Source organism: Somniosus microcephalus, chromosome 27, assembly GCF_052327205.1.
Source record: "Somniosus microcephalus isolate GS21.2 chromosome 27, FLI_Smic_1.0, whole genome shotgun sequence".
In the NCBI taxonomy this organism is placed as follows: Eukaryota; Metazoa; Chordata; class Chondrichthyes; order Squaliformes; family Somniosidae; genus Somniosus; species Somniosus microcephalus.
The window spans coordinates 5,125,247-5,147,180 of record NC_141013.1 but is presented as its reverse complement, the minus strand read 5'-3'; the positions used below and the strand labels follow the sequence as shown (position 1 = coordinate 5,147,180).

Below are 21,934 nucleotides of genomic sequence, written 5' to 3'. Positions count from 1 at the left end.
ACTGAGTGTTTGGCCTGGGCAAACCAATCCATTCATAAAGACTACAATTCCTGGTCCCAAGACAACGGTACAAAGGCTCATTACAACAATGTACAATCTCCAATTAACTGTGGTGGACTCATTTCTCTCGTTGCTGTTCATTATGAATACTCAAAGGACTTAGAACGCGTAATTCTAGGATGCATGTACACACTAAATTTAGAATCTGCATAAAGCGGTTTCAGCTACACAGCAATACTATCTTGCACAGTATAAATCATATGTTTAAGGCCTAAACTAACTCCAGATTCAGGCTGCATTTACTCTGTAGCTGTAATGTCTGTGTAACATGCAAAGGGGAGTGGAAATCTGGAACTCCCTTCCCCCAAAAAGCTGTCGAGGCTGGGGGGGTCAATCGAGAATTTCAAAACGGAGATAAGATTTTCGTTAGGCAAGGGTAGTAAGGCTTACGGTGGGTAAATGGAGTTAAAATACAGGTCAGCCATGATCGAAGTGAATGGCGGAACAGGCTCGAGGGGCTGAATGGTCTCCTCCTATTCCGATGAAACAGAAGGCGCAACAGCTCCAGTATAAATGTACCTTAAAAACACTGGGGACAAAAGACCGATCGGTCTTTTTAAGAACCATGACGATTGATAATTCCCTCCTATTCTGTTGAAATGTCATTAAATAGCATGAGCCTCGGGGGATCTGGCTGAAGGGGGCTTTTGAACTCTGGACTGTAAGGAAGTTAAATAATAGGAAAAGAAAATGCAACAGAGTACTATACTGATCTTGCATAACATTTTCAACTGGGTGTTAATCCATCAACTGCAAGCTCTCCTACCCCCCAATGCTCATTATAAATTAGTCATCCAGATTTAAATTGTTGCATGCTACACTTTAAATATGTTTGTTAACATTAAAATAAAATCTGATGACTTTCCTCACTGGTTCCTGGGAAATTCTGATTCAACCCATAAACACTTGACCTTTTCTATCCACTATCTCACCACATCGAGTATTTCAAGGAGGAAACCGGATTAGTTTCATTAACAAAGGCTTGAAGTTTGCGAACTTGCCTGGATGAGTGCAGCTCCAACACTCAAGAAGCTCGACACCATCCAGGACAAAGCAGCCCGCTTGATTGGCACCCCATCCAGCACCTTAAACATTCACTCCCTCCACCACCGGTGTACCGTGGCTGCAGTGTGTACCATCTACAAGATGCACTGCAGCAACTCGCCAAGGCTTGTTCGGCAGCACCTCCCAAACCCGTGACCTCATCCACCTAGAAGGACAAGGGCAGCAGGCACATGGGAACACCACCACCTCCAAGTCACACACCACCTGACTTGGAAGTATATCGCCGATCCTTCATTGTCGCTGGGTCAAAATCCTGGAAACGCCCTCCCTAACAGCACTGTGGGAGCACCTTCACCACACGGACTGCAGCGGTTCAAGGCGGCGGCTCACCACCACCATCTCAACTAGGGATGGGCAATAAATGCCAGCCTTGCCATCGACGCCCACATCCCAGGAACAAATCTTTAAAAATGATCCCCCTCCCTATCTGCACCACATTCCCTGGCATGGGAGCCTTCCCCACTTTGCCAGATTTCCATGCTTCCCTTCCCCTCAGCTGTAAACATTTACAGCTCCTCCAGGTCCATCTTTTGTTTCTTCACTTGTCCCATTACCATCCCCCTTTGCCTTGCACCATCATCCCTTTTTGTCCTTTAATCACTCCTGCCTACCACCGTATCACAGGTCTGCCCTCGTGTTCTTTCCTTCCTTCCCCCCTGCTTTACTCTGCCTCTGTACTTGCTTAAAAACAGTTAAATCTCAAACATCTTGCAGTTCTGATGAAAGGGCATGGATCTGAAGCGTTAACTTTATTTCTCTCTCCACAGATGCTGCCTGACCTGCTGAGTGTTTCCAGCATTTGCTGCTTTGATTTCTCAAAGTTTACATGATTTCCACTAGTACACAATTTTTTTTTATATAAATGTTTTCTATGATACTCCACACCGACTTCCTAACCCTGTAGTGCTTTATTCTGATCATAGAAGCTTACGGTACAGAAGGAGGCCATTAAGCATATTCTGGGTTACGGCTTTGAGGATTTAACAATTCTACTTACTTTAAGAAATCGTGCAAGTAATTCAGCAGCAAGGCCAGACTTTTCTCATCTAGAGGTGTATACGCCAACATTGCTCCTATTCGCACTGCCAGAGAGAAGCTGGACATTAGACCAACGCAGTGGTGTTACAAATATTTACAGCACAGAAACAGGCCATTCGGCCCAACTGGTCCATGCCGGTGTTTATGCTCCTCATGAGCCTCCTCCCACCCTCCTTCATCTCACCCCATCAACACATCCTTCTCTTCAGATAGTATTTAATTGGCTGGTAAAACGCTTTGGAACGTCGTGAAAAGCACCGTATAAATGCAAGTTCTTTCTTGCAAATTCTTTTGTTGGATAAGGATTAGACTAAACTGACGCAAGAAAACTACTAGGCACTTGGTCTAAGCGTTAAACAAAGCTATAATCAACTGTTTTACAACATGGAGGTCTAGTTGTGTCCTTCACTAGTTCCTGTTAAGAATGTCCTGCGCAAGCTGGGCCCATGCCCGAGTATTTATACTCTCCCTGGACAGCGCCACCCATAGGCCGCTCAGTATTATTTCATAAGTCTTTCTTTCATGAATGACTGATTCATGTCATTAATTATGCTTAGTAGCCGAATACTCACTGCCTGCTCTCAAGTGAGGAGTGACAGGTTGGGATGTGTTGGCAGAGGGCTGCGACCATACCCATCACACAAGCACCACCATCAGGAGGGGAAGGGAGCGAAGAAAACCGGAAAGAACTTTGCACGAAGCACTAAAACCCAATTCAGAAAATCAACTGAACTTACCAAACAATCGAAGGAGATGTGGCGCTCCATAAATCTGTGACATGGGTACATCTGGACGTTCGGCCAAGATCTCTGCATATTGTGGCCTCTCAAATTTGTACAACAGTTGTGTCCCCAACATCACATTGAAATATTCCTTTATTCCTGCAACTACTTCATTAACAGCATATTCCCTAAGGATGAAAAAATGGCACTGAGCAACCAGCAGAGACCCTATTACACTAAAATCAGCTTATATTGGGAAAAATCAAGACACGAGTACGAGCACATAAAGGCAGGCAGCAAAACAATCCAGTGATCGTATGCCAGCCTTTAACGCTCTTTGATGGCATGAGCAAAATGATTTCTCCCCATCTCACCTCTGGATTTTTTGGCAATTGATGTGCCTTCAATAACCACAAAACTAGAAGTTATAGACTTTAACAAGTTGGCTTTTAATCACTAAGATCAGAGCTAACATCTCAACACACCGACTGGCTCACAGGAATGAGTCATACAGATCTTGGGATCTTTAAGTAAGAGAAGTCAGGGGCGGAGCCAAGAGCCAAGACCTGGAACCTTCCAGGTTAGTCAGGAAAGAGGAAGTGAAACTATACACCGTGTGGGGGAGGGTAATATACATGAGTGCAAAACGAATACAGGCAAGACAAACAGATTTCATTACATTCACCCCTTCTTTAGATTTAGTCCATCGGGGTGATGTTTCTTAAAAGTTGGTATAAGTGAGTCCGTCAGGAGGTTTTGCGGTTCTCAGTGATCGGCGCAAAGCCGGTTGGGGTGCCTCTAGGGGAGTGGATTCTGGTTCCTCCGCTGTCCGGGCCTCCGCAGTGTCTTCCAGGTTATCTGCAGTGTCCTCCAGGTTAAAGTTGGGTATTGATACCTCTGGGCGTCCTGTCTCTTTTTGGTGCAGGTCTTCCTCAGGTAGTCTCTCATCGTTCTCTCCGCTCCCCGAGGGAGCGAGGTCTTTTATGGAAACTGTGTCCTCTCGCCCGTCAAGAGTATTCGATATAGGCGTACTGAGGGTTTGCATGGAGGAGCTGTACCTTTTCCACAAGGGGGTCCGTTTTATGGCCTCTCACGTGCTTCCGCAATAGTACTGTCCCCGGAGAAGTCAGCCACGCGGGTAGAGATATGCCCGAGGTGGATTTCCGGGGGAAAACGAACATCTTTTCCTGAGGGGTAGCGTTAGTGGCTGTACATAACAGAGACCTTATGGAGTGGAGCACGTCTGGGAGGACTTCCTGCCAGCGGGAGGTCGGAAGGCCTTTTGACTTTAAGGCTAACGTGACAGCCTTCCAAACAGTAGCATTCTCCCTTTCCACTTGCCCATTACCCCGGGGGTTGTAGCTAGTGGTTCTGCTAGTGGCTATCCCCTTTGAGAGCAAGAACTGGCGCAGTTCGCCACTCATAAATGATGTCCCCCTAGCGCTGTGTATGTAGTTCGGCATGCCAAACATGCAGAATAGATTAGAGAGACACTTGATGACCGTGGCACTGGTCATGTCTGGGCAGGGAATGGCGAAGGGGAAGCGGGAATATTCATCGATGATATTGAGGAAGTATACGTTACGGTCGGCAGAGGGAAGGGGTCCCTTGAAGTCCAGACTTAGGCGCTCGAATGGCCGTGTGGCTTTGATAAGGTGTGCACGGTCAGACCTGCAGAAACGAGGCTTGCATTCCGCACAGATGCGGCAGGCTCTGGTCATTGCCCTGACCTCCTCGATGGAGTGGGGCAGATTGCGGGACTTTATAAAATGGTATAGTCGGGTGACCCCAGGGTGACAGAGGTCGTTGTGGAGACCCTGTAATTTGTCCGTATGAATGCTGGCACACATTCCCCACGATAGGGCGTCTGGGGGTTCATTAAGGGCTCCCGGCCTGTACATAATATCATAGTCGAACGTGGATAGTTCGATCCTCCACCTGAGTATTTTGTCATTCTTGATTTTCCCCCTTTGTTATTAAACATGAAAGCCACCGACCGCTGGTCGGTGAGCAGGGTGAAACGTTTGCCAGCTAGGTAGTGTCTCCAGTGCCGCACTGCCTCCACTATAGCCTGTGCCTCCTTCGACAGAAGAGTGCCTGATTTCAGGTCCCTGAAGGGTTCGGGAGAAGGCCACAGGTCTCCCAGCCGGATTGAGGGTCGCAGCTAAGGCAAAGTCTGACGCATCGCTTTCGACTTGAAAGGGAATGCTTTCGTCCACTGCACACAGTGCAGCCCTTTCAATGTCCTGTTTGATACTGGTGAAAACCTCCCAAGCTTCAGCTGATAGTGGGAAGGACGTCGATTTAATGAGGGGTCGGGCCTTATCAGAGTAATTGGGCACCCATTGGGCATAATACGAAAAAAATCCCAGGCACCTTTTTAAAGCTTTGGGATTGTGTGGCAGGGGCAGTTCCTTTAGGGGGCGTAATCGGTCAGGGTCCGGTCCAATTACCCCATCTTCCACCACACAGCCGAGGATACAGAGACGGGTTGTGTTGAAGACACATTTGTCTTCGTTGTAGGTTAGATTCAGCTTTAGGGCAGTTTTTAAAAATCTCGCAAGATTTAGATCGTGGTCTTGCTGGTTGTGCCCGCAGATAGTGACATTGTCCAGGTAGGGGTAGGTAGCTTGTAGTTTATTCTCGTCAACCATGCGGTCCATCTCACGTTGGAAGACCGAGACCCCATTTGTTACCCCGAAGGGCACTCTGAAAAAATGGTAGAGGCGTCCGTTCGCCTCAAAGGCGGTGTATGGGCGGTCCTCCGTTCTAATGGGGAGCTGGTGATACGCGGATTTGAGGTCGATAGTCGAGAAGACTCGGTATTGCGCAATCTGGTTGACCATTTCTGATATGCGGGGTAAAGGGTAGGCGTCCAGCTGGGTATAAATATTAACAGTCTGGCTGTAGTCAATTACCATCCGTTTCTTTTCGCTATTTTTAACTATGACTACTTGGGCACGCCACGGACTGGTACTGCATTCAATAATGCCTTCCCGCAGGAGTCTGTCCACTTCCGCCTTGATAAAGTGTCTGTCTTCCAGACTGTACCGTCTACTTTTGGTTGCTATGGGCCTACAGTTCGGAGCGAGATTAGCGAATAAAGAGGGCGGGCTGATTTTTAAGGTTGATAGGCCACAGACTGTGAGTGGCGGCTGGGACCCGCCACATGCTAACGTGACACTTTCGTGGTGGCACTGGAAGTCCAGGCCCAAGATTACATTAACACAGAGTTCTGGCATCACGAGGAGTTTAAAATCCTTGTAGTCCGTGCCTTTTACAGTCAGTGTTACCACACAGTAGCCCAAAATGTCCGAAGTGTGGGGCTTAGCGGCCATAGCAATTCTGCTCCTTGTAGGGGTTACCGTTAATGAGTGCCGCCGTACCAGGCTAGGGTGGATAAAACTCTCGGTACTCCCACAGTCAATTAAACATTTCGTTAAATTCCCATTTACCTGTATGTCCATCATGGATTTTGTCAACGGGTGTGGCCTGGATTGATCCACCGTGATCGAAGCCACTGTTGGGCCCTGGGCGGCCGTTGAGTCGGGAAAAGATGGCGGATCCCAAGATGGCGGCCCGCACGAGGCGGTGACGGAGTTGGAAATCGGATTCCCCCTGCAGACTTTGCTAAAATGCCCCTTTTTCTTACATTTGAAGCATGTAGCGTCCTTCGCTGGGCATCGTTGTCTGGGGTGCTTGGCCTGGCCGCAGAAGTAGCATTTCGGGCCTCGAGACATTGCCGCTGTAGTAGGACTCCTGGGTGAACTTGTGTGTGGGGACTCCAGCGGCGTAGAGCTGGTCTGAGACCTGGATGGGGAAGATGGCTGATTCCAAGATGGCGGCCCCCTCGGTGCGCACGAGGCGGTGAGGGCCGCATGAATAAGAGTCAGAGTTTTTCTGGGCCACGTCCAGCGATCGCGCAGTGGCCACTGCCTTTTTAAAGTCCAGGACCTCCTCCTCCAGCAGTCTCTGCCAGATATAATGCGATTTGAGGCCCGTGATGAAGGAATCGCGGACCAATTCGTCAGAGTACGCGTTGGCCGTCACTGCCTTGCAGTTACAGTCCCGGACCAGGTCCTTTAGGCCCTGTAAGAAATCGTCCATTGATTCCTCTGGTCGCTGCCTGTGTGTAGCCAGCAGATGTCTGGCGTACACTTCGTTTACTGGCCTCTGGTATTGGGCCTTCAGGATAGTGATGGCCTCCGTGTAAGAGGTGGCGTCCCGGATGAACGAATAAATCCGATGACTAACGCGAGTAGTCAGTAGACTCAGTTTATCTACCTCGCTAGCGGATGAGGCCCTCGCGAAGAGTTCGAAGCATTTGAGCCAGTGTCCAAATTGATTTGATGCTTCAGCAGAATGTGGATCAAAGTCCAGACGCTCTGGTTTTAGGAGTCGATCCATCCTAGTATTCTTTAGTGATTAAAATTGATGTGCCTTCAATAACCACAAAACTAGAAGTTATAGGCTTTAACAAGTTGGCTTTTAAATCACTAAGATCAGAGCTAACATCTCAATACACCGACTGGCTCACAGGAATGAGTCATACAGATCTTGGGATCTTTAAGTAAGAGAAGTCAGGGGCGGAGCCAAGAGCCAAGACCTGGAACCTTCCAGGTTAGTCAGGGAAGAGGAAGTGAAACTATACACCGTGTGGGGGAGGGTAATATACATGAGTGCAAAACGAATACAGGCAAGACAAACAGATTTCATTACAGCAATTACCTTAAAATCTGTGTCCCCTGGTTACCGATCCTCTTAGTTTTCTCTCAGGGCCACCCAACAGTCTTTCTCCCCCTTTCTCATTTGCTGCATTTCCTTCAGGAGTGTCTGAAGATTGCTTTTATTGAAGCGGTGCGCTCATCCTTTCAGCCTCCTTCCATTGCCCTGCTCCCTTCTCTCTGCCTCCACCGCCACTCAGACATGCTTTGAAGTCTCACATGCAGGACTATTTTGTAGCAGTCAACTATTCCAAGTCAGGAGTTCATCACACCATCAACAGGATCCACTACCATAACCCCATATGAAGTGTACAGTGTAATCACTCCCGTATATTTTTTATTAAAGCTGATTTTTAATTTTTGTTTTAGTAAAACCATTCATCGAGGTGACGGAGTCTGGAACAATCTCACAGATTGGACACCCAGCGTCAAGCTCACCAGGTCAGGTACTGCACGTTTATTTCAAAGCAGCTCCAGCTGCCATGAGCCATTTCCCCCCCACCGCAGGAACGAGAAAGGGAATCCCCCCCCACCGCAGGAAAGGGAGTAAGCAGCTGTTTTTATCTGTTAACATAGAAACATAGAAGATAGGAGCAGGAGTAGGCCATTCGGCCCCTCGAACCTGCTTCGCCATTTAATGAGATCATGGCTGATCATCCAAATTCAGTACCCTGTCCCTGCTTTCTCCCCATATGCCTTGATCCCTTTAGCCTTAAGAAATATATCCAACTCCTTCTTGAATATATTTAATGAATTGGCCTCTACTGCCTTGTGTGGTAGAGAATTCCACAGGTTCACCACTCTCTGGGTGAAGAAATTCCTCCTCATCTCTGTCCTAAATGGCTTACCCCTTATCCTTAGACTGTGACCCCTGGTTCTGGATTCCCCGACCATCGGGAACATCCTTCCTGCATCTAGTCTGTCCAGACCTGACAGAATTTTATAGGTTTCAATGAGATCCCCTCATTCTTCTAAACTCCAGCGAGTACAAGCCCAATCGTCCCAATCTCTCCTCATACGTCATTCCTGCCATCCCAGGTATCAGCCTGGTGAATCTTCGCTGAACTCCCTCCATGGCAAGAACATCCTTCCTCAGATAAGGCGACCAAAACTGCACACAATACTCAAGGTGTGGTCTCACCAAGGCCCTGTACAACTGCAGCAAGACATCCTTGTTCCTGTACTCGAATCCTCTCGCTATGAAGGCCAACATACCATTTACCTTCTTAACCGCCTGCTGTACCTGCATGCTTACCTTCAGCGACTGGTGCACAAGGGCACCCAGGTCTTATTGCACTTCCCCTTCTCCCAATCTATTGCCATTCAGATAATAATCTGCCTTCCTGTTTTTGACACCAAAGTGGATAACCTCACATTTATCCACATTATATTGCATCTGCCATGCTTCTGCTCAATCACCCAACCTGTCCAAATCATCCTGTAGTTTCTCGGCATCCTCCTCACAGCACACACGCCCACCCAGCTTTGTGTCGTCTGTAAATTTGGAGGTATTACATCTAGTTCCCTTGTCTAGATCATTAATATATATTGTGAATAGCTGGGGTCCAAGGACCGATCCCTGCGGTACCCCACTAGTCACTGCCTGCCACTCGGAAAAAGACCCGTTTATTCCAACTCTTTGCTTTCTATCTGCCAACCAGTTCTCTATCCAAGTCAATAACTTGCCCCCAATCCCATGTGCCTTACACGCTAATCTCTTATGTGGGACCTTATCGAAAGCCTTCTGAAAGTCCAAATACACCACATCCACTGGTTCTCCCTTATCTATTTTACTAGTTACATTAGTCCAGGGGTCCCATCTTAAGTCACGGCGGGAGATCCCAACGGAAATTCCAGGTGTAGGTTTACTGCATTATTCCGAAAGCAGGTTATACCACACTGTTAAAGAAATTCACTCACTTGTTATTGTCTGTGTTCCCACGTGACTTTTTGTAGTTGGCATACTCTTCCAGGACTGTGTCTACATTCTTTTTAGCAGGCAAGTGGAACAGCTTGAGAGAGGAAAGATTACTTGTTAGGTTATATAGCCAAAGTATGTGAATCTTGATCAATACAAGTTTACAATGCAAACTATCAATTCTGCCAAGAATTTTCAATTATATTGTCCGAAAGGTTTAAAATCCCTGATGATCAAATATCTGTTGTGACTCGTAGATCGATTCTATATTATTCATCCAATCCATGGCAATAATTACTGGAACGCTGTATGCAAAAAGGAATGCAGTAACACAATTACCAAAATGTAACATGCAGCTTTGTCACTTGTGAATAGGACAGAGATGAGGAATTTCTTCACCCAGAGAGTGGTGAACCTGTGGAATTCTCTACCACAGAAGGCAGTTGAGGCCAATTCATTAAATATATTCAAGAAGGAGTTGGATATATTTCTTAAGGCTAAAGGGATCAAGGGATATAGGGAGAAAGCAGGGACAGGGTACTGAATTTGGATGATCAGCCATGATCTCATTGAATGGCGGAGCAGGCTCGAGGGGCCGAATGGCCTACTCCTGCTCCTATCTTCTATGTATGTTTCTATGTTTCTAATAGGACAGGTTTCAGTAAGGGCCTCGTAACCAATGCTTCAATTACATTAGCAGTGATTTGGTGCAACGCTGCAGGAAATGCCAAGGACCAGCGACTAACACGTCACACGTTTCCACCACCTTGTGAGTGAAACTGGTCTGCAAGTTATTCAGTCCACTGACCTTTGCCCAGATAGAAGCAGGTCATGTCCACAGCCAAAAACAAATAATTTTTTTTTTTTTAAACATTGTAATACAAAGTATTTACAGCACAGAAACAGGCCATTCAGCCCAACAGGTCCGTGCCGGTGTTTATGCTCCACACCAGCCTCCTCCCACCCCTCTTCATCTAACCCTAGCAGTATATCCTTCTATTCCTTTCTCCCGCATTGTAAAGCACTTTAGCAGTACGGAGGTTTTACTCAACAGTTTTTGGATAGATCAGCTTCATAATCAATCTCTTTGCAAGAAAAACATTTGACTGTGAGCTCACTCCGCTGCTGCCACTGGTCCTGCACTAGCAACCTCATGATTTAAAAAAAAAACCTTTACCACATTCTTACAAATTGCAGTTCATTCCACCCCGAAAGTGAAGTTTGTTATCCAGTTGTCTCTACTTACAGTTTTTAGGAATCAAAATAAATTTTAAACTATCCCTGTGTACAATTATAAACCAAAGACTTTAAGGAACTAGTTCAGTTTAAAAAAAAACCATACTGAATGCCATGCAAAATAAGACAGATCCAACACGTTAGTGACCTTCAGGCAACTTCGAACTCTTCAGGAACTATTCTGTCAAGTCGTTGACCATTGCATCAAATCACTTTCTAGATTCAATTGGGTCCGGGAGACATTTTAAATATTACATGTTAACAGATGGAGACACATTTCCCTTCAAATTTTCCCCCTGCAACATTACTCTTCTCCAGGGAAATCTGTTGTGGTCCCGCATTATTAACAGCGTTCATTATATTCAAGAAGCTTAATCTATACAATGCCCAAGAGCGTGATCTCAAGGGAACTAAAGCACATCATTGGAAAACAAAATCATTATGAACTTCACCTTGCCTTGCAGGATTGAAAAAAGCAAGTAGAAGGAAAGATGTGTGCAGAGCTTCTGTTAGATCCAAGGGACTGACAGCGTAACCGGTTCACATTGTACTTTGATATAAAAGTTACAGTTCTGACGAAAAGTCATCGATCTGAAACGTTAACTGTTTCTCTCTCCACAGATGCTGCCCTGGCCTGCTGGGTTTTTCCAGCGATTCCTGTTGTTATTTCGGATTTCCAGCATCCGCAGTATTTTGCTATCGTTACAGCATAGTTAGGTGGCTTCCTCTACTCTGGCCCCAAATCTGCCACAACCTCAGAAGTGTGTTTTCGATGACACCGCTGCGACAATTTTCAATTTACCACACCATTAATTCTGTGGCTCGAGCAAGATTGCTAATTTAGTGCTCTTTACTGCCAAATGAGGAATAGTCTTGTGCCGTGGGCTCCTGCTTTTTCGGAATTTAGATCAAGGCTGTGAAAATTCTTTTCACTAAAGGCTTACAATCAGCGGAGGAAACCTCCATCCCGTTAGTCTGAGGAGAATCTGAACCCAGGTCTCGAGATGAAAGGCCAGCATCGAACCCACATCACCACCAATTCCTCCACCTTAGAAGCAGTTTAAGTGTTAACTTTTTTAGTACTGCTTCAGAAATTTGTATGTGCATTCACAGCCCATGCATTCATGCACTGCCAGCACCTGCACGTTGCAGGAAACTCAAGACTTTAATATGCGAGCATCTCAAAATAAATTACTTAAAAGAAAAATAATCCATTCTCGTTAAAATTGTTTTAAGCAATTCAACTCTAACTACAGGTCCAGAAGGGGAAAACAGAAAAATGAATCATTAAATGATAAGAGTATGAGCAATTGATCGCACACATTATAAAGAGCGGGAAGATAATTAATTTCAAGAGTCCTGAAGGATACTTCTACAAGTTGTTCTATTTTCTCTTCTCGCTAAGTTTTTTAAAAAAATTTGCTTTACAGGACTGCTTACAATGGCACCCATCAGTCTATACTGGCTAGCAACGCACTGGTGACACTGCAGGTCCATGTGGACCTTCCCATCTCTAACACTGCCAGATTGAACGGCAGTTGGCTTAAAGTCACATTCACGATTTCTAAGAAAGAACTTGCATTTATATAGTGGTTTTCACGACCTCGGGGCATCTCAAAGGATTACTTTTCAAGTGGAGTCACTGTTATAATGTATGAAACACAGCAGCCAATTTGCGCACAGCAAGCTCCCACAAACAGCAATGTGATAATAACCAGATAATCTGGTTTTTTTTTTTAAACTGGCGTTGGCGGAGGGATAAATATTGACCCAGGACACCAGAGAGAACTCCTCGAAATAGTGCCGTGGGATCCTTTACGTCCACCTGAGGGGTGGCAGACGGGGCCTCGGCTTAACGTCTCATCCGAAAGACGGCACCTCCGACAGTGCAGCGCTCCCTCAGCCTAGATTTTGAAGTCACTGGAGTGGGGCTTGAACCCATTGCCTTTTGACTCAGAAGCGAGAGTGCTACCCACTGAGCCATGGCTGACACCCAACCAGCTTCTGACCAGCTGTGGGCACACAAAGCTCAAGGGCAGAAGCCAAGTGCTCATACATTTGCTGGTGCCGACTCCAACCCACTGTATAAAAGTGGGAAGATTCAGACACAAAGCAATTGGGTATTTACAGAAATAACTCAACAGAAGCAGCTCTAACAAATTGGGTGCCTGCACCCGGAGAACAGATATTTCCCCCTTCTATCTTTAAATGGATGTTTTTTTAAAAAAAAGATCTTTACTTTAGTGCATATTTTTATGGTGCTAAAGGAGAGATAAGGGAAAGTATGACAACACCTCATCAGTACAAAAGTCAAGAAAATATTTGAAAACAGCAAGTGGCTTTTCTTTTGGAGCAACTTTAACCTCCCCTTTCCTGAGCTTCTCTCTGGAGTTCTGCACTTAATCAACTCATCAGTGGAATGGCTGTGCTGCAATGATACAGATCAATGGGGACGTCACTGGAGGCCACTGCTATGCTCAATTCCTTTAATATGATAGCTCCACACCGATTGCAGACTTCCCCTCGCCCCTCAGGTTCATGACAAGGATTTACTAAACTACAGCAAAATAAAAGTTGCAAGTGTATGGGAGCAAGTTACCTCGACCAGCAGAGATTTATTTATTGTCAAAGTTTCAATCTGCAAACTTCCAAAGTCTCTGAACCGCAACATCAGAGGACACATACCTTCCCGAAACTAGGACTTCTGAGGATCTCATCACACACAGGCAGAGGTCTCTTCAGTGAAAAGACAGATAAAACTGTGGGTTACAGTACTAGGCGGAGATTCTTATTACAACCTCAAGTTAATGAGCATCTATTACACAACCAGGCCCAATCTGGGCAATCGACCTCCACCACCTAGAAGGACAAGGGCAGCAGACGTATGGGAACACCACCACCTCTAAGTTCCCTTCCTCATCACACACCATCCTGACTTGGAAATATATCGGCCATTCCTTCATTGTCACTGGGTCAAAATCCTGGAACTCCCTCCCTAACAGCACTGTGGGAGCACCTTCACCACACGGACTGCAGTGGTTCAAGAAGGCGACTCACCACCACCTTCGAGGGCAATAAATGCCGGTCTTGCCAGCAAAGCCCACATCCCATGAATGACTTTTTAAAAATCTTGTTTGCTGGCATTGGGTACCTCAAAATATATTCTTTTGTTTTACAACGTCCGAGTTACCTTAACACCAGAAACATTTTTCTAGCTAAACTCAATCGTGGCTTTCAAAAAAGGGAATTGGATGAGTACCTGAAGGAAAAAAGGCCAGCATGGGCTCGACGGGCTGAATGGCCTCCTTCCGTGCTGTAACCATTCTATGATTCTACAAACACTGTGGTGTGTACCTGTGCCTGTATTTAGAAGGAAAGAGAAGCAAGGTACTTCAAATATTGAAGCATTAAACCAAGGCCACCTCTGTCTATTCAACATCCAACTGGTAGCAAGTTCTCCAGGTGTCCTGTCCGACATTACTCCCGCAGCCAATACCACAAAAACAAGGATTTAATTGGTCATTCATCTCGCTGCTGATTATGGGATCTTGCAATTCTTAAGTGGGCTGCTGTGTTTGCCTGCATAATATTCACAGCACCTCAGAACAATTCAGTGCATGTGAATCGTGAAGTGCTTTTGAGACATTTGTGATTCATAGTAAGGCACTGTATAAAGTCTTTAGTTTTTTATTCCAGCTGGTGCCAAGTCATGTATATCTACTGCACACACTCCCTGACTAAACAATTTCCATAGCTCAAAAGAGATGGGTAAATTACGCGCTGCAGAGCGTACAAAATGTGACGGGTTCGAGAAAGATAAACCAAGTAACATGGGAAACACTGCAAATGTTCAATGGGCCCTCAACAAATAGAACCCATTATCATTCTGTCACAACACACTGCAGGCACACAAGGGGATCGGAGTGCCCGCTGACTGCAAGGGATGCAGATTCCTGCGTGGAGCCCTGAAATGACTGGTTTCTGAATAAAGCAAAGCGCAAAGTTTTTAAAAAAAGTTATCTAAGATTTAGGTGGCAATCGCCCACCCTAACTAGCAACACAGAATGATACAGCACAGAAGGAGGCCATTCGGCCCATCGTGCCTGTGCCGGCTCTTTAGGTAATCCCACTCCCCCTGCTCTTTCCCCATAAGCCCTGCAGCTTTTTCCCCTTCCAGTGTTTATCCAATTCCCTTTTGAAAGTTTCTATTGAATCTGCTCCCACCGCCCTTTCAGGCAGCGCATTCCAGATCACAACAACTCGCTGCGTAAAAAAAATTGTTTCTTGTGCCTCTGAATCTTTTACCTTCGCTCTGTGTCCCTTCTGCCCCTGGAAACAGTTTCTCCTTATTTATTGTACCAAACCATTCATGATTTTGCACACCTCGATCAAATCTCCTCTTAACCTTTGCTAGTGGCTCTACAAATCTTTTGGTTTTTCCAGCGGGCTGTGTCATGAATCTTACCATTCATGAAGAAATGACTCATGAAGTAACACTGGGCGGCCAGCTGGTGGCGCCGTCCAAGGAGTATAAATACTCGGGTGTGGGCCCAGCTTGCTCAGGATGTTTCTGTAACCAGGAACTAGTGATGTAACTAGAATCTCATGGTTGTGAAACAGTTGATTAAAGACTTGTTTTATACTCAAACCAAGTGCTCAGTCGTCTTTTTACATCAGGCTGCTTAATTAAATGGCTCAAAACTCCCATTAAAGAAGGGCCACAAGCCCCAGGCCCGATATGAGAGGATTGTGTTTCACCAGACGGAGGTCTTAGTGACAAAAACGTTTTTACATTGGTGCTTATGCAGTTCGGATCACGGGAGAGCAGTGCCTGCGCGCTGGATACCTGATGGCAGAACTGCGGGCTGATGGAAACGCAAGGGGGGTCACAGATCTGCCACCGCGACAAGTAGCCCATTTTAGCAATGCAAATGTAAAGAGCTGGCGAACAGACCTCCCGCCTTCCCTCACATTCTGAACTAAACCAGCAACAACGAGAAAGTAAAAAGCTTAAGAGTCACAAAGTATTTACTGCCCAGAAGCAAGCCATTCGACCCCACAGGTCTGTGCCGGTGTTTATGCTCCACACGAGCCTCCTTCATCTCACCCTATCAATGTATCCTTCCATTCCTCCCTCCCTCATGTGTTTATCTTGCTTCCCCTTAAATGCACCTATGCTATTCTCCTCAACCACTCCACGTGGTAGCGAGTCCTGCTGCACCTCCACGGTTTGAAGTGATCGGATGGCGTGCTCACCTGTTTTTGACGTGTGATCAGGTCCCAATCGTCCACAAGCCACGGTTTCAACTCCTCTGGAATTTTAACCTTTACTTCTACTCTGTTCATAAATGTCTCCTCCTGCAGAAGCCAAGAAATCACCAAGTTACGGTTTCTCCTCAGATGTGCATTCCCGTTGAGCGTGTCGCACTCTGCAGTTTCAAAATACACATCTGCAGTCATACAACACCGAAAGTTGGATCCCTTACTCAATATTACAATTATTACAGGAGATCCCAAAACAGGTTTTCCACCTCTGGTCAGACCCCATCTGGACACTGTTCAGTTCTGGGCCCCGCACCTCGGGAAGGATATACTGGCCCTGGAGGGGGAGCAGTGCAGATTCACCAGAATGATACCAGAACTAAAAGGTTAAATTACGAGGACTGGTTGCATTGACTAGGCTTGTATTCCCTTGAATATAGAAGATTAAGGGGTGAACTAATTGAGGTGTTTAAAATTATTAAAGGATTTGATAGGGTAGATAGAGAAGACTGCTCTTAGGGAGACCAGAACAAGGGGGCATAACCTTAAAATTAGAGCCAGGCCGTTCAGGGGTGATGTCAGGAAGCACTTCTTCACACAAAGGGTAGTGGAAATCTGGAACTCTTTCCCCCCCCAACCAAAAAGCTGTTGAGGCTGGGGAGGGGGGCGGTCAATTAAAAATTTCAAAACTGAGATAGGTAAGATTTTTTGGTAGGTATGGGTATTAAGGGATACGGAACCAAGGCAGGTAAATGGAGTTGAGATACAGATCAGCCACGATCTAATTGAATGGTGGAACAGGTTCAAGGGGCTGAATGGCCTCCCTCCTGCTCCTGTGAGTGAGCCTAGATCACTGAAGAGAGGGGGCGGGGCATCAAATTCAGCATCCATACAGAAGAATCTCCAGCCGAGGCATTGGACAATAACCAGGAGCAGGGACTCGATCCGATTTCCCCCCACCCCCTCTAACCTAGAGACCAACTCCTCTAATGCTGTTAACACAGACCCCCTTTCATAGCGTTTCCATGCGAGTGCCTGATTGTTAAAATAACGGATTTAGGACAGTGCAATAAGCCTTTCCATTAAATCGGATTTCCTGCCCTTCCCAAACCTCCAGCTCACAAAATGCAAACTGACCAGCAAATAAATTAAAAATAAACAAAGTTCTGGAGATATACAGCAGGGTCTGCAGAGAGCAAAGAGAGGTTCATGTTTTGGGTGTATAGTCTTTTGTTAAAACTGCAGAGTTTGGACTCCTGATTTAAAGAAATTGATCAGCTCTCCCACTGGTTTAATAGTTAAGTTCTGGACCAAGTGTGCTATGAAACCATTCAGATCTGAAGATCCCAGCTCTACCCCCAGTCTGTACTGAGCTGATCTCAGGGCAGCCGCTGAGGTACAATTAGCCTCCGCATTCCTTGGACAGGGAGGGGACAGATTGCCCCGGACTTCTGCTAATGGCTGCAGTGACCTCTGTTTGGAAGATGCATGTGTGAACAGCAATGATGATAAAATCAGACTCGACTGTAGTGCCCGCTTGACACACTGTGCCTCGGCTCACACAAGAAGGATTCCCACAGTGGTAAGGTACTAAAGGGCTTCCCCCAGTCAGTGAAACCGGACCATGGGAAGAGTGTGCACCGTCTGGAGAGGTGAAAATTGGTGGGAGGTGAACATTAAATGCAACAAGAACAAAACCAACTCATTAACAGAGACTGAGGGGTGACCTGGTAGAGGTCTTAAAGATTAGGAAAGGGTTTGAAGGGTAGGCATAGAGAGACATTTCCACTTGCGGAGGAGACCAGAACTAGGGGCCATAAATCTAAAACAGTCACTAATAAATCTAAGCGGGAATTCAGGAGAAACTTCTTTACCCAGAGAGTGGTGACAATGTGGAACTCGGTACCACAGGGAGTGGTTGAGGCGATTAACATAGATGCATTTAAGGGGAAGCTAGATAAACACATGAGGGAGAAAGGAATAGAGGGAAATGCTGATGGGGATAGGCTCGTGTGGAGCATAAACACCGGCGTAGACCTGGTGGGCCGAATAGCCTGTTTCTGTGCTGTACACTCTATGTAACTGAGGACCTAGGATAGTATCTGCAATACTATGTAAATAACCAGAGATCAAAGCTGTGACCTGCAGGGCTCTGTACCATTCAGTTACAGGCGTCAATGGGCCATGATGCACATTAGTCTGTTCCAAACTTCATAGCGGGTACCCAGTGGGAATCCAGCATTATGTAACTTGAGGATGCCCAAACTAGTTTTACATAGGGTACCTCTGAAAACCAGAGAGGAGACACATCCATCTCATCGATCCAGGCTGCATCCCAACACTAGTCAAAGAGGCAAAAATTCAGCAGAATGGGGGGGGGGGGGGGGGGGCGGGGGGAAGGGGGAGGAGGAGATATCCATCTGGTTGGGTTGCATTTCAAAAACTCTTAAAAACAATCGTACAGTTCTGGAGCAAAACAAAGTAATTTTAATGTTGGGTATTTTATATTGAAACAGTTCAGAGGGGCTCGGAACACGTGATCTTCACCATAAATCCAGTGAACAAGCCACTTCCCTATAATGCAGCTTGTACATCGAGTTAGACAATAAACAAGATACGGTGCTTATTTACTAAGCTGTTTTTTCTCACGACCATTAAGAGCAGGACAATATGGATCCAGTCGCACTACTCCACTACAGATCTTTGGTAAACTGTAGCAGAACTGGATAATTATGTCATGATTAAGTAATGAAAAGTTAAACCAGCAGGTAATCAAAAGCCAATAAGCAAGGACCTGCTGTTAGCAGCTGTAGCGAATTAATCACAACTCAATAGGATCTGTTAGTGTTCCTTTGGTGTAGTATAAGAAAAAACTCACCTGGAATTGTTAAATACTATTTTTGGCTGTAAAGTGCATTGGGACGTCCGATGGCTGTGAAAGGCGCTATAGAAATGCAAGTCTTCCTTTCAGAGCCAATGGTCTAGGGAGATGAAAAGTCGGCCATGGTTTCTGCTCCTGATCACTGTCCAAAGATCGCTGCTAGCAAGTGCACTTGTTTGGGCATTAGAGATAGTGGCAGGACAAAGCCAGACCTCGATTTTTCCATGAGGAAATGTAATTTTTGTCCCAATGTTTTTCCCTCCACTCCTGAAAGTTGTGACTTTTCCTGGGGCGCTTTGCCAAGGATGCCAGCACCCCGCTCCCAAGTGATCATGTGCCATCCTAGACTGTGAGCATTGGCGGGCTACCCAACAGTAGGGGAGGGGAAAAAAATCAAAGTCTGGCTTTGTCCTGCCACTATCTAATGCCCAAACAAGTGCACTTGCTAGCAGTGATCTTTGGACAGTGATCAGGAGCAGAAACCATGGCCGACTTTTCATCTCCCTAGACCATTGGCTCTGAAAGGAAGACTTGCATTTCTATAGCGCCCTTCACAGCCATCGGATGACCCAATGCACATTACAGCCAGCGAAGTACCTTTTTTTTTTGAAGTGTAGTCACTGTTGTAATGTGGGAAACGCGGTAGCCAATTTGCACACAGCAAGCTCCCACAAACAGCAATGTGATAATGACCAGATCGCCTGTTTTTTTTTTTAGTGATGTTGGTTGAGGGATAAATATTGGCCCCAGGACACCAGGGAGAACTCCCCTGCTCTTCTTCGAAATAGTGGCCATGGGATCTTTTATCGTCCACCTGAGAGAGCAGGCGGGGCCTCGGTTTAACGTCTCATCCGAAAGACGGCACCTCCGACAGTGCAGCACTCCCTCAGCACTGCACTGGAGTGTCAGCCTAGATTTTTGTGCTTAAGTCTCGGAATGGGACTTGAACCCACAACCTTATGACTCAGAGGCGAGGGTGCCACAAACTGGGACCAATTTACTAATGGAATAACCACCATTAAAATGCAACATTTTGAAAGTATGTGTGTAAGTTTCCAGGCTTCAAATATATAGATTTTTGTTATTTACTGTATCAAAACACAGCACATGACAGGCTGTCGCCATTGGGCAGTGCTGAAAGACACTAGTACATCTATACAACATGGCAGTTGTAATTCCAGGATTTTGGGGTCGAATACCACTCAGGATTTCCGTTAATGCCAGCTTAAATTGGCTCTGCTGCTCTGGATGTTAAACACACATTCAGTCACTGTGTCACATTCTAGCAAACTACATACACTTTCCATTGTGGGGTCCACTCTTGCCCTCTTCTTCCTGGGTGGTTGTGGCGTTTCACTAGTGCTACTTCCATCACCAGCTGTGGGGGCTAAAAGAAAAAAAAGTCAAACAAGTTATTTACAAGCGAGGCAATTTACTGATGTTACAAACACTCAGCCATCAGCTGCAGGACTGGTTAAAAAAAAAAAATCATTGGATTATTGCCCGCTGGACAGTATTTAATACATTACTACAACATCTACATAGTATGCTGGCAGGACTGTCAGAGATTTGGGGCCAAATATTATTTAGGATTTTTCCTGGTTAGCTTAACAATATTAGTTCGGCCCCAGCTGGAGTATTGTGTTCAATTCTGGGCACCACACTTTAGGAAGGATGTGAAGGCTTTGGAGACGGTGCGGATTTACTAGAATGGTTCTAGGGATGAGGGATTACAGTGATGTGGAGAGACTGGAGAAGCTGGGGTTGTTCTCCTTGGAGCAGAGAAGGCCAAGAGGAGATTTGATCGAGGTGATTAAAATCATGAAGGGTTTAGATCGAGTAAATAAAGAGAAACTGTTTCCAATGGCTGAAGGGTCGATAACGAGGGGGCAGATTTAAGGCGATTGACAAAAGAACCAGAGGCGACATGAGGAAAAACATTTTTACGCAGCGAGTGGTTAGGATTTGGAACGCGCTGCTGATAGGGCGGTGGAGGCAGACCCAATAGTAGCCTTCAAAAGGGAATTGGGTAAATACTTAAAGGAAAAAAAACTCAACAACTGAGCATCCACAGCTCCTCGAGGCAGAGAACTGCATTCAAAGAATCATAGAAACTTATGGCACAGAGGGCGGTAATCTGGTCTGCCGTGCCTGCGCTGGCTCTTTGAAAGAGCAGTCATGCTTCGCCCCACACCCCATTATACTTCAATAAACTCCAAGCAACAAAGCCAAGGGAGCATCGTAACCTGCAGCAAGACAGGCCACTATGTGCCACCAATACACCAAAAACACATTCATCGCTACAAATCTAAAAATGAAGATACACTGGCCTGTCGTGTTGCAAATACCAGCATCGCTCAGTATTTAGTGGGCCCTGTCTGGCTGCCATTCTAGGGGCAAGAGCTCCAATCTCAACTCCTGCTTTACACACAGGATTCCTTTAACTTGCCAGTCTTAAGTGGTCTACCTGGGGAAGTTGGGAAAAGCTGGATGCCGGGGGGGGGGGGGGGGGGGGGAAAAAGAGTAAGGGCACTCTTGCGCATCTCAAGGACACGTTTTCTTTCTTTATTCATTCGCGGGATGCGGACACTGCTGGCAAGGCCAGCATTTATTGCCCATCCCTAATTGCCCTCGAGATTGTCAAAGCAGATCGACTTAGGAACAGCAACAGGTCCCTCCTGGGGGGCAGGCAGCTTCCCTGACAACAGAGGCGATAAGCACTGACGCAAGACTTTGTACGCAAGCAATGGCGCCTCAATTGTTTATTCAGTAATAAAGTTTTGAATCAGAGCTAAGTTTTAAGTGAGCTTACCTTTCTGTTTATTCTTCTTTGTTTTTCTGAAAGAGAGAGAGAACATTTTGTAAATACCTACGCCAAAAGTAAACGTGATTCTTTAGTCTCGTCAACAAAAGAAGTACCTTGCAGTGGTAAAGCAGCAGATATTTACTGCACCAACTTCAGAGCATGCACTGGCTGGGCTGGACATATTCAGGTATAAGTACAAGTAAGAACTACAATTTAAGTTTC

General features: G+C 46.0%; 1 protein-coding gene across 4 annotated transcripts in view; it reads right to left on the bottom strand.

Moving 5' to 3' along the window:
- Positions 1-21,934, bottom strand: part of morf4l1 (mortality factor 4 like 1) — a 215,451-nt gene that overhangs the window by 156,500 nt on the left and 37,017 nt on the right. For all 4 annotated transcript variants that reach the window (XR_015073770.1, XM_085968403.1, XM_085968402.1 and 1 more), the window contains 6 exons: positions 21,719-21,744; positions 20,205-20,293; positions 16,020-16,121; positions 9,530-9,621; positions 2,901-3,073; positions 2,123-2,207 (listed from right to left, as the gene is read on the bottom strand). Coding sequence is in view for 3 of the 4 variants with exons in the window: in XM_085968403.1 (XP_085824529.1) it covers positions 2,123-2,207; positions 2,901-3,073; positions 9,530-9,621; positions 16,020-16,121; positions 20,205-20,293; positions 21,719-21,744 (567 nt within the window). In the remaining variant the exon portion in view is untranslated. The remainder of the gene's footprint in view (positions 1-2,122; positions 2,208-2,900; positions 3,074-9,529; positions 9,622-16,019; positions 16,122-20,204; positions 20,294-21,718; positions 21,745-21,934) is intronic.